Below are 11,483 nucleotides of genomic sequence, written 5' to 3'. Positions count from 1 at the left end.
TGTTGACCTCATAGTGATCATGTTCTGTGTGTAGGGCAGCATGAGGCACACGAGTGCTGCTCCACCTGTGTATTCATCTCAGTGTTAACCCCTGTCCACTGTCTGTTTCCCATGTTAAACAATGGTGGGGTTTTATCAGGCCTCACTAGCGAACAGGCCACACCAGGGATAGTGGTTTACTTAACTTGCATTATAACCAGTTTACAGCTGGGAATATGAGTATGATTGGGCACCCTAGAAACCTGGGATGGACTTGCATTTGAATAAGTGAGAATAAAAGGGGTGCCCACTGCCCGTTGACAAAGCTTTGCATTTATTTTTCATACATAAAACAAATACTCTTTGCCACTGATATTCAATAACCCTTTTCTACAAAGAATGCCTGAGTGAATCAAACAATGCAGTCCTTTGCTACTCCTCAAATTATTCCATGAAATAAATAAAGGTACAATAACCCAATGTGGATGAATGTAATGTCTTGGATGACCTATGTAAGATGATTTCACAACAGGGAACGGGGTAGATTGACATGTGCACATAACAGGGTGGTAGTGGGACACAGGGAAATGAAAGCTAATGGATTATCTCTGGTCTCTTCACATTGAGCTGTAGTCTGGCCAGGGTCCCAGTGGAGGTCGGTGTAGGATGAGACGGGACATCCACCCTATCTTCAACCGGCTTCTTTACATCTAATCAGCCTTGTTCATCTGCTTATCCTTCTCCTCTTTGGTGATTTGAGCTGCAAGGCAATTAGTCTAAGTCGTGATTCATATTTCCAATTCAAAAATCAAACATACTAGAACATTTTGTTGGTGATTAATGTAGGACTGATAATACTTCACTATTTTAGACTTTATTCAATTTTATTTCTAGACTATATCAATTGATAATATCCATGCCATTTGATAAATACTTACCACTGAGGAAATTATTCAATAACATTGGGATTAGAATATCACCTCCAGTTCAATTTGTTAATATCAAGATAGATTTTTCGAAAAATCTATAGTGTACAGATGAGGTAAAACGTGTCTTATCCTTTCACATTATCCAATATTTTGAAATATATTTTACCTTCTCGTACCCTTAAATTTAGTGAGATGGACCATGCACATTGTTACATACAGTAATGTATAGCAGACGCTCTTATCCAGAGCGATTTACAGAAACAATTAGGATTAACTATTTTGGCACGCCTTTTATTATTTTCTAATTAATACAAATGAAACAATTCTATAATAATGGGATTGACCTCAGTTATTACTGAGTGTGGGGGCTTACCTTGGGGGAAAGTGCCAGGTGCTGGGAATTAAAAAGGGTAGAAGCATGACAGGACACAGCATGGTGGGGTTACAGACAGAAGGAGAGACACACGTCAGAGGAGATGGATCATGTAATGGTGGCAGGATCCATTTAGAACCTTTACATGTATTCCAGTGTACATTCCAAAGGTCCATCAGGGAGTTAATATACCCTTATGAAGACATAATGATATGTCTGTATATGTTAACATGAGATCTCAAATAGGAGGAATAGATTTACTGTATTTGCCCTCTAGAACATACTATGATTACCATGATACATGTTCTAGATTTGAACATGCCATTTAACACATACAAGTATAATTCTTCCATCTCAGATTTGATGTCCAAATGTATTATTTCATAAGGAAACCCCAAAACATGTTTCAAATATGAGTTGGGGAGCATTCATATATTATGACATTTTCAGACATTTATATATGACTTCATATTTGATGGACACATATGTACTAAGGGTACCTGTTCCAGACAGGAAACAGAGTGAAGTACACAGGAAGTTGGAAACCTTGACAATTACATCCCTATTTACGGTGGTCATATCTGTAACAATCACCATGTACACTCAGTGGCCAGTTTATTAGGTACACCCATCTAGTACCGGGTCGGACCCCACTTTGCCTGAATTCTTCGTGATATGGAAACATTGCTGAATTGGTTTCAAGGGCCCTAACGTGTGCCAGGAAAACATTCTCCACACTATTACACCACTGCCACCAGCCTGTACTGTTGACACCAGATAGGATGGGGCCATGGACTCATGCTGCCTACGCCAAATCCTGACTCTGCCATCAGCATGACGCAACAGGAGCCGGGATTCTTCGGACCAGGCAATGTTTTTCCACGCCTCAATTGTCCAGTGTTGGTGATCGCGTGCCCACTGGAGCCACTTCTTGTGTTTAGCTGATAGGAGTGGAACCCGGTCATCTGCTGCAATAGCCCATCCGTGACAAGGACCAACGAGTTGTTCATTCCGAGATGCCGTTCTGCACACCACTGCGCCGTTATTTGCCTGTTTGTGACCAGCCTGTTAGGTTGCACCATTCTTGCCATTCTCCTTTGACCTCTTATTAATGAGCTGTTTTCACCCGCAGGACTGCCGCTGACTGGATGTTTTTTTGTTTGTTGCACTATTCTTGGTAACCCCTAGACACTGTCGTGTGTGAAAAGTACAGAATGCCGGCCGTTTCTGAGATACTGGAACCGGCGCACCTGTCACCGACGATCATATCACGCTCAAAGTCACTTCGGTCACTTGTTTTCCCATTCTAACATTCAATCGACCAGTAACTGGAAACCTTTATGCCTGTCTGCCTGATTCATATAGCAAGCCATGGCCACATGATTCATTGTCTGTAGGAGCGAACCATTTTCGTGAACAGGGTGGTGTACCTAAAAAACTGGTCACTGAGCATACAAGAATGACAATGGATTTGGCAGTTGGTTGGCAGGCCAGGTGTGTTAAGGAGCTCACCAGCAGAGAAAAGGTGAGTAGTGTTAGGGATACTTACGGCGAATCTCCAGCTTGCACTCCACTACATCTTCTCCACTGGCGTTGACTGCTTTGCACATGTACACTCCCCCGTCAAATGAGCAGGGCTTGCGGATCTCCAGGGTGAGTACGCCCTGCTTACTGAACATACGGTACTTGGCCTCGTTGGAGATGTCCATCTTGTTTTTGTACCATGTCAATTTGGGCTGAGAGAGAGAGGTTACAATGTGAACTAGATTTGCCTAGAGTAATGCATATTGCAAAACAATTAAATAATGTCTATTTGCTATAACTAAGGCTCATAGTTTTTACTGGTCAGGACATGCTTGTCATCCCCCTACAGTACTAGTAGCAGACATGATGATAATGTAATAGTAGTGCTGATTTGATGGTGATTTTGATGGTGATAAATCACTATATCATTCATGGTTAGCAGCATAGCCTTTGTCTCTGTCATTCTTGCTTGTATAGGGACACCTCACCTTGGGGATGCCTCTGACAGAGCAGCTGAGGGTGGCGTTGTAGCCTGCTATGACTGAACGGCTCACTAGAGGGTGTGTGAACTTAGGCGCCTCAGAAAAGTCATGCTCCTTGTAAGTTGGAGGCTTGTACTCGAAACCTGATGAACAGATGAACAGGTGCAGTGCTCAACTTATGTTCAGAAAGTTTTTGGGTTTTACACAGGTGGCAGCAGGGGATGTTTTTTTTTATGAATTTCATGCGAATGCTGCTCCTACATAAACTCAGCAAAAAAAGAAACGACTTCTCACTGTCAACTGCGTTTATTTTCAGCATACTTAACATGGGTAAATATTTGTATGATCATAACAAGAGACATAAACTGAACAAGTTCCACAGACACGTGACTAGCAGAAATGGAATAATGTGTCCCTGAACAAAGGGGGGGGGGGGAGTCCAAATCAAAAGTAACAGTCAGTGTCTGGTGTGGCCACCAGCTGCATTAAGTACTGCAGTACATCTCCTCCTCATGGACTGCACCAGATTTGCCGGTTCTTACTGTGAGATGTTACTTACCCCACTCTTCCACCAAGGCACCTGCAAGTTCCCGGACATTTCTGGGGGGAATGACCCTAGCCCTCACCCTCCGATCCAACAAGTCCCAGACGTGCTCAATGGGATTGAGATCAGGGCTCTTCGCTGGCCATGGCAGAACACTGACATTTCTGTCTTGCAGGAAATCACGCACAGAACGAGCAGTATGGCTGATGGCATTGTCATGCTGGAGGGTCATGTCAGGATGAGCCTGCAGGAGGGGTACCACATGAGGGAGGAGGATGTCTTCCCTGTAACGCACAGCGTTGAGATTGCCTGCAATGACAACAAGCTCAGTCCGATGATGCTGTGACACACTTCCCCAGACCATGACGGAGCCTCCACCTCCAAATCGATCCAGCTCCAGAGTACAGGCCTCGGTGTAACGCTCATTCCTTCAAAGATAAATGCGAATCCGACCATCACCCCTGGTGAGACAAAACCGCGACTCGTCAGTGAAGATCACTTTTTGCCAGTCCTGTCTGGTTCAGCAACGGTGGGTTTGTGCCCATAGACGACGTTGTTGCCGGTGATGTCTGGTGAGGACCTGCCTTACAACAGGCCTACACCTCAGTCCAGCCTCTCCTAGCCTATTGCGGACAGTCTGAGCACTGATGGAGGGATTGTGCATTCCTGGTGTAACTCGGGCAGTTGTTGTTGCCATCCTGTACCTGTCCCACAGGTATGATGTTCGTATGTACCAATCCTGTTGCGGTGTTGTTACACGTGATCTGCCACTGCGAGGACATTCAGCTGTACGTCCTGTCTCCCTGTAGCGCTGTCTCACAGTACCGACATTGCAATTTATTGCCCTGGTCACATCTGCAGTCCTCATGCCTCCTTGCAGCATGCCTAAGGCACGTTCACGTAGATGTGCAGGGACCCTGGGCATCTTTCTTTTGGTGTTTTTCAGAGTCAGTAGAAAGGCCTCTTTAGTGTCCTACGTTTTCATAACTGTGACCTTAATTGCCTACCGTCTGTAAGCTGTTAGTGTCTTCCACAGGTCCATGTTCATTAATTGTTTATGGTTCATTGAACAAGCATGGGAAACAGTGTTTAAACCCTTTACAACGAAGATCTGTGAAGTTATTTGGATTTTTACGAATTATCTTGGAAAGACAGGGTCCTGAAAAAGGGACGTTTCTTGTTTTGCTGAGTTTACATACACCATGACCATGTTAAATGTATAACTATTTTTTGTTTATAGTTATGATGTCAGGGTGGTATTGCTGTCATGAACGGTGCGCCAGGTATGGGAGCCCACCTGTTTTCTGGATGTAGGCACTGTCTGCTGAGAAGCAGGGCTCTAGGCTGAGGCCTACCATGTTCACAGCGTAGATACGGAAGATGTATTCATTCCCCATGATGAGATCAGCCACCACACAGTTAGTTCGCCTATACAGCTCATAGACAGTGTACCATTCCTGAAAACCAACCACATTTTAGTCAAACTCTTCATTTTTAATTGAGACCACATTTTAGGGCTACCAAAATACTACAGAACAACTAAACCACAATGTCAGTGTAACGTGTCTTGAGAGAATGAGAATGCATGCCAACTCCTATGAATGTTTGCCAAACAAAGGGGCCCAACTGTGTTATATTTAGCAATGGGGCATCTCTGATATCCAATTGAGATATTGTTCTTTGTAACATGATAATCTCATATCTCACAGCCTGCCATTGTGAGATGGAGGAAATTAATTGGGTCTAATAATGACTTGTGTGAAACCTGAACAGGGAGATTTTTATTTAGCCTCTAACCTTGTAGCTCAGAAGTACAATGGGTTTCCATCACTACACAGACAAGCCATGTCCAGTATGAGGCCAAGGCTGGGGGATAAAAACAGGGCGTGCTTGGCTTGCTGTGCTCTGGGTGGCTGCCTGGGGTGGTGGAAGGTGGCAGTTGGAGCTCAAACAAACAGGCCCAGAATGCAGTTATCCTTGCCCACAAAGGCTCTCTGCCTAGCTGTGGCTGACTGTGTGTCACAAGGGAGGGTAAAATACCCCTCGGTGACCATGTAGCATTCTTCCCGTCACATAGTGTACATACATGAGTCAATTATGACCGTGTGTCAGAGAGCTTAGCTACCTTGCCTTGGCAATGGCATGGTTATTAAACCCAACATTCTAACACTCAGAGCTTGGCATAGTTCACTCTGAGCCCAGCCAGAGAACTAACAGATAATTATCAGGCAGCTCGCCCTCTCTCACACACACACTGGGATGACCTCTGTGTGTCAGTTAGAAAATATATATTAGCCTAATCATCATTTAGAATATAGATCATGCTTTCCTGAACCTGCCATGTGTGGGGCAGTGTATGATCTTCGTATAACCTTACTCATTTAATATTGTCTGACCAATATTAATTGCTAGTTTTCTGTCGTATATGAACCTCTTTCACAAATTAATGAGGAGAACATTTTCATGTTAGACACTGCCCAGCAGATTGACTCTCACCATGGTCTTCTTGTCAGCCTTCTGAACCATGTAGCCGGTTATTTCACAATTTCCATTGTCCTTGGGTGGCTTCCACTCCAGAGCCACGTTAAAGCCCCAAACATCCATGATCTTCAGTTTCTCTGGAGACCCAGGCAAATCTAAAGATAAGAAATAATATTTATCGAGTCAACATACTGTACCATAACTTTACCTTAAACTCCAATTCAATCAATCACAGAGAAAGGTAAACCACACGGTGGGTACACGTAGAATATTGTTTATGCTGTATTTTAGGGGCAGGTGGGGTTTTGTTTCAATATCCAATGATAATGTTGGCAAAGGGACCAGCTTGCGGGATGTGTTGGTTTCATAGTTAATAACTCAGATACAGCATAAACCCATTATGAGTGAACTGATAGTGCAACTGATCAATCATAAAACATTTCTATTCCAAACCATTAGAGTTGTGAGGAGTCCTCACCGACTATCTGAATTGAGATGCTGGCTGTGTCCTCAACATTCTCAATCTGCAGCTTGACTTCATACTTCCCAGAGTCCTTCCTCTCTGACTTGCGGATGAATAGGATTGTGTCGGTGTCGCTGTTCCGGACGCTGACCTGCTTCGGGTTCAGAGGCTCCCCGTCTTTACTCCAGGTGATCACAGGCCTAGGCTTGCCCTAAAATAAAAAATAATTGAGATTGGAAATTAAACATTCTAATATTTTTAAGAAAGACTTAACAAGATTCTGGAGGACTGCAGTACAAGTAAGTTAATATGTGTGAAATATTGGTTTTCCTCAGTAACCTACGTTTACTAAATGATCATTAAAGTTCCAGGGGTGATGATGATTTCAGTACATCTCCAGACCAAGACATTTGAAATATGATATTGTTCATATTTATGGCAGATTTGAACCTAGATAAGTGTGCCTAATAGATACAGTAGATGGTGGTACATTTGGCGGTGGCCCAGACTCCTTGGCTTGTGGTTTTCAGCAGTTACTCACTATGAGCTGCTTAAGAGAATCATGTCTGTATCAGTTATCAGTATGTCAATTGAATGTGTTACTAGGATACAGTTTCAAAACTGAAGCTGTATGTATTTATAGTCTTGAGGGAAAAGCAGAAACAAATAAAGAGACATAGCGTGATTTACTGTAGTATTTTTGCGGACTGTAGTATCCTGTAGTATTTACTGTAGTGTTTTTGCAGTCATTACTGTAGTATTTACTATAGTGTTTTTTTTCTATTATCTTTGACATACAAATGGGGGCTTTCTCCTTGAGGAAACCTACTGGACTAATACTAAAAGAGCAAATTTTCCAAAACCTGTAGATAGGTAGGACTGGGGTCTGAACGGATAGTTCAGAGCCTCTGCTCTTTTCTATAACCTGTAGTGAACACAGTATGGTCTATACTTGGCATGTAGGTTTCTCACTTATGGGTGGCACAAATTGGGTTATGGGGGAGGGGAATATGAACATGAAATACTGTTTTTGCGGACTGTAGTGTTTTGCAGACATTACTGTAGAATTTACTACAGTATTTTTTGGGTGCGGATAAAACTGTAGTATTTACTATAGTATTCTACAGTATACTACAAAATGCTATAGCAAATACAGATGTAGGATCTTATTTGGGCCTGTTTGCTACAGCAGGAAAATAATCATGCAGTATCAGGACATGTGAATTATTATGTGGATTTAAATTCATGGGCATTTTTGTTGAAAAATTAAGCCTTTTTAAACCTCAAATACACTACAAGTGTTCAATTTCCTGCAATGCAGAAAAGTTATCCTGCAACAGGGTGGTCAAATTAAGATCTGTACTACACATGACCGAGGGATACTACAGCGTGTTTAATTCTATAGTAAGTAGGCCTACTGTAGTATTCTACAGTAAACTGTAGCACCATAAACTGTAGCACCATTCCATAACTCAATGTGCACCAAAGAAAAGGAAATAGTAATTTCTAGCTCCTAAGTCATTCAACATATTTCTCTTATGGGCAAGTGTAACAGTTTAACTTTAGTCCTTTCCCTCGCCACGACCCGGGCGCGAACCAGGGACCCTCTGCACACATCAACAACAGTCACCCACGAAGCATCATTACCCATACCCTAGTTAGCGGTGGTGCGCGCTAATAGCGTTTCAATCGGTGACGTCACTCGCTTTGAGACCTTGAAGTAGTGGCTCCCCTTGCTCTGCAAGGGCCGCGGCTTTTGTGGAGCGATGGGTAACGATGCCTCGTGCGTGACTGTTGTTGATGTGTGCAGAGGGTCCCTGGTTCGCGCCCCGGGGCGAGGGGACGGACTAAACTTATACTGTTACATTGATGCTGTTGATCCGGGTCAGGCACCAATGTAACTTTAGTCCGTTCCCTCGCCCCGACCCGGGCACGAACCAGGGACGCTCTGCACACATCAACCAACAACAGTCACCCACGAAGCATCGTTACCCATCGCTCCACAAAAGCCACTGCCCTTGCAGAGCAAGGGGAACCACTACTTTAAGGTCTCAAAGCAAGTGACGTCAGCGATTGAAACGCTATTAGCGCGCACCACCGCTAACTAGCTAGTCATTTCACATCGGTTACACAAGGGCACCAGCATATATACAGTACATTCATCCTATAGAGTGTGAAGGATGTACTCTAGCCCATACCTGAAAAGGGATCACAAGGTTGATTGTCTCCTCCACTTTCTTGATGAGGGTCTGGCGGAGATGTCTAGGAATCCAGATTTTGGGTTTCTCTGTGAACAAAAATATCATAAGATGTCAATGAATAAAAGTGTTTGGGTACAATTTTGTGGTGTGCGTGTATGGGGAAAGTGGTAGGCCTGGGCGGTATACCGCATTCTCAATACTGTCAATCAGGGTTGTCAATTTGGGCTGGCTTTAGGACCATGCAGACACCTCGGAGTGGGCGTGAAGGCTGTTTGCCTGGCTGCAGTGAACAGCCCGACTTTTCTCTCAAAACAGTGCAGAGGTGGAAGATGGCTGTAATTGACTAGTTAACTGCTGTTTGACTTGAAACTAAACTCGAGTTTTGAATCCCGGTGCTGAGCTAATTGCTGTAAGACATGTTGCTGAAGAATGTTATTTATGTCCCTTATCAACTGACGTGAATGAAGCTACAGCAGCCAAGGTGATAATGGCTGGAGTCAATTGTTGTCAATTGCTTGTTTTTGCTGTTCTCTGAATAGCATTAGGATCTTATTTGGAATGTAGGAATGCAGTAAATAGAATAAATAAAGTTACTTTGCTATAGCCTACCCTCAGTTTACCTGAAATTATGCCAATGCCATCAGTACCCTAAAGCTCGGGGCCTACCCGTGTGTGCTACGCCACTGCTTATAACTATACTTTTTCAGTATCTAAGATGTGCCAAATAAATGATCTCCAGCTCAGGGCTCCAGCTATACATTTGGTTTGCTAGCTAAGTGGCTAGCTCGCAAGATAAAGCTTCTTGGTTACAGCAGAAATAATCAAATTCCCTCCAGGATAAAAATCCTGGCTGCCAAACATTTCTTTGTGCCGCAGCAAACTGATTAGCCTTTTGAGATACTGTAGTTATAGAACTTTATGAGCTGGGTTGTCTGTCCTTACAATTAGTTTATGTTCGCTTGCGCTTGTTAGCATTTAGCTAGCGTCCGCTATGGGAGTTTTTTTTGGGGAAAAAATACTGGCCATTGTGTGCACTGCCAGTAATACCGTATACCCCGCTACGGTACAGGAACGGTATGAAAATCTGCATACCGCCCAACCCTAGAAGGTGGTTCATGGCTAAGACTTTTCCCACAATACCTTTCAACTATCACTTTTAGCTTGATGGCACCGTTACTGGTCTAATGAGTTACTGTTCATGTACATTGACCAACTGCCTGTGAGGTAATAGTAAGTGTGAGTTGACAATATCAAGTGCTTGTCAGTGCAATTCCATGGTAACAGTGGCACAGACTTTCACTTTAAAATGTTTGTCAAACAAAAACCAATAATTGGAGAGTTAAACAAACCATACAAATCTATGCACAAGGACTACTTTTAACATTTTCCACAGAAAATGTTGCAAAAACACATTTACTTGAGGAACAGTGCAGATGCAGATTTTAGTAACAGAATGAGAGTTGGGCCATCATTCTGTTATCAAACTTTGCATCTGCACTGTTCTACAAGTAAATGTGTTTTTGTTTAACTTTGCAATCATTGATTTTTGTTTGACATACATTTTAAGGTGAAAAATCTGAGTCTCAGTGTCACTCTGTTATCGTGGAATTGCCTTACTGCTAATCAGCACTTAGTGATAGTATCATCCTGTCAGCAAGCGGAAAGGCCGGGGGCTTCAGTGTACATCTGAGACCTCAAAATACATCTCACAGCTAATCTGTTAGGTGCTGAGAGCGAAATAGCTGATGACCTTGGCAATGTATGTATGTTTCCAAACATGATCTGTGAGCCCTGAGATCCATGTAGAGTAGTGGAGGCTAACTTCAAGCCTCATCAGCTAAATATCTCAAACTGTAGAGAAATAGGAGAGAGGAGACAACAGCAGGACACCTCACTTACTTTCCATTTCAACCTTTGGGTTTTAAGGAACTCATGATGTCTCACTCTTACAGTGCAAGTGTTTTAGGAACTTCCCTGGTAAAAAATATATTTATGTTTTGTACATGTTTGGACTTTACGCTCATTGTATGGGAGGGAGGGTAAAATGGAAAAATTGGCATTAGTTTTAGTAAATCATGGGGAATGCTTACGCATGATCTCGCGGATAGTGACAGCCTGTGCTAGGGAGGTAGGTGCACTGGGCCCTGCTGTGTTGTAGGCTCTGACACGGAACTGCATCTTCTCCCCGGTTGGCAGGTCCCGGATGATTACAGATGTCCTCTCTGTCAGACCCTCGAAAGCTGGCACCCATTCATCAGCTGTGGGCAAGAGATGGCCAGACAGACTTGTCAAAACGCAACATCCGAAGAAATCTCAGTGCCCCATCCCTATATGTCATCATAGCTAGGGCTGCCTTCATGGATTGAGTTAGAACATTGATGTGCAGCTGGCCAGCATAGCCAGCCCTGAAGGGATTGTTTTAATTACATAAGCATTGTGCTAATGGTCCCTGGCTCAAACCACTCTTGACAACTTAGGTGTGTGATATAGCTAGCAAGGTAGAGGAT

General features: G+C 43.3%; 1 protein-coding gene and 1 non-coding gene across 2 annotated transcripts in view; both read right to left on the bottom strand.

Annotated features, from left to right (window-relative positions):
• Positions 1-296: 296 nt before the first annotated feature.
• LOC139563176 (myosin-binding protein C, cardiac-type-like) overlaps positions 297-11,483 on the bottom strand; it is a 51,954-nt gene continuing 40,767 nt past the window's right edge. The window contains 8 exon segments of the mRNA XM_071381515.1: positions 297-739; positions 2,831-3,017; positions 3,294-3,430; positions 5,129-5,288; positions 6,328-6,467; positions 6,791-6,986; positions 8,974-9,062; positions 11,067-11,234. Coding sequence (XP_071237616.1) covers positions 690-739; positions 2,831-3,017; positions 3,294-3,430; positions 5,129-5,288; positions 6,328-6,467; positions 6,791-6,986; positions 8,974-9,062; positions 11,067-11,234 — 1,127 coding nt within the window. The 3' untranslated portion in view covers positions 297-689.
• Positions 7,578-7,632, bottom strand: LOC139563370 (U7 small nuclear RNA). The gene has a single exon (XR_011672545.1). It is a non-coding gene; the product is annotated as a U7 small nuclear RNA (small nuclear RNA).

Source organism: Salvelinus alpinus, chromosome 33 (genome assembly GCF_045679555.1).
Source record: "Salvelinus alpinus chromosome 33, SLU_Salpinus.1, whole genome shotgun sequence".
Lineage (NCBI taxonomy): Eukaryota > Metazoa > Chordata > Actinopteri > Salmoniformes > Salmonidae > Salvelinus > Salvelinus alpinus.
The sequence above is the reverse complement of the archived record's forward strand: the minus strand, read 5'-3'. Positions and strand labels throughout refer to the sequence as shown.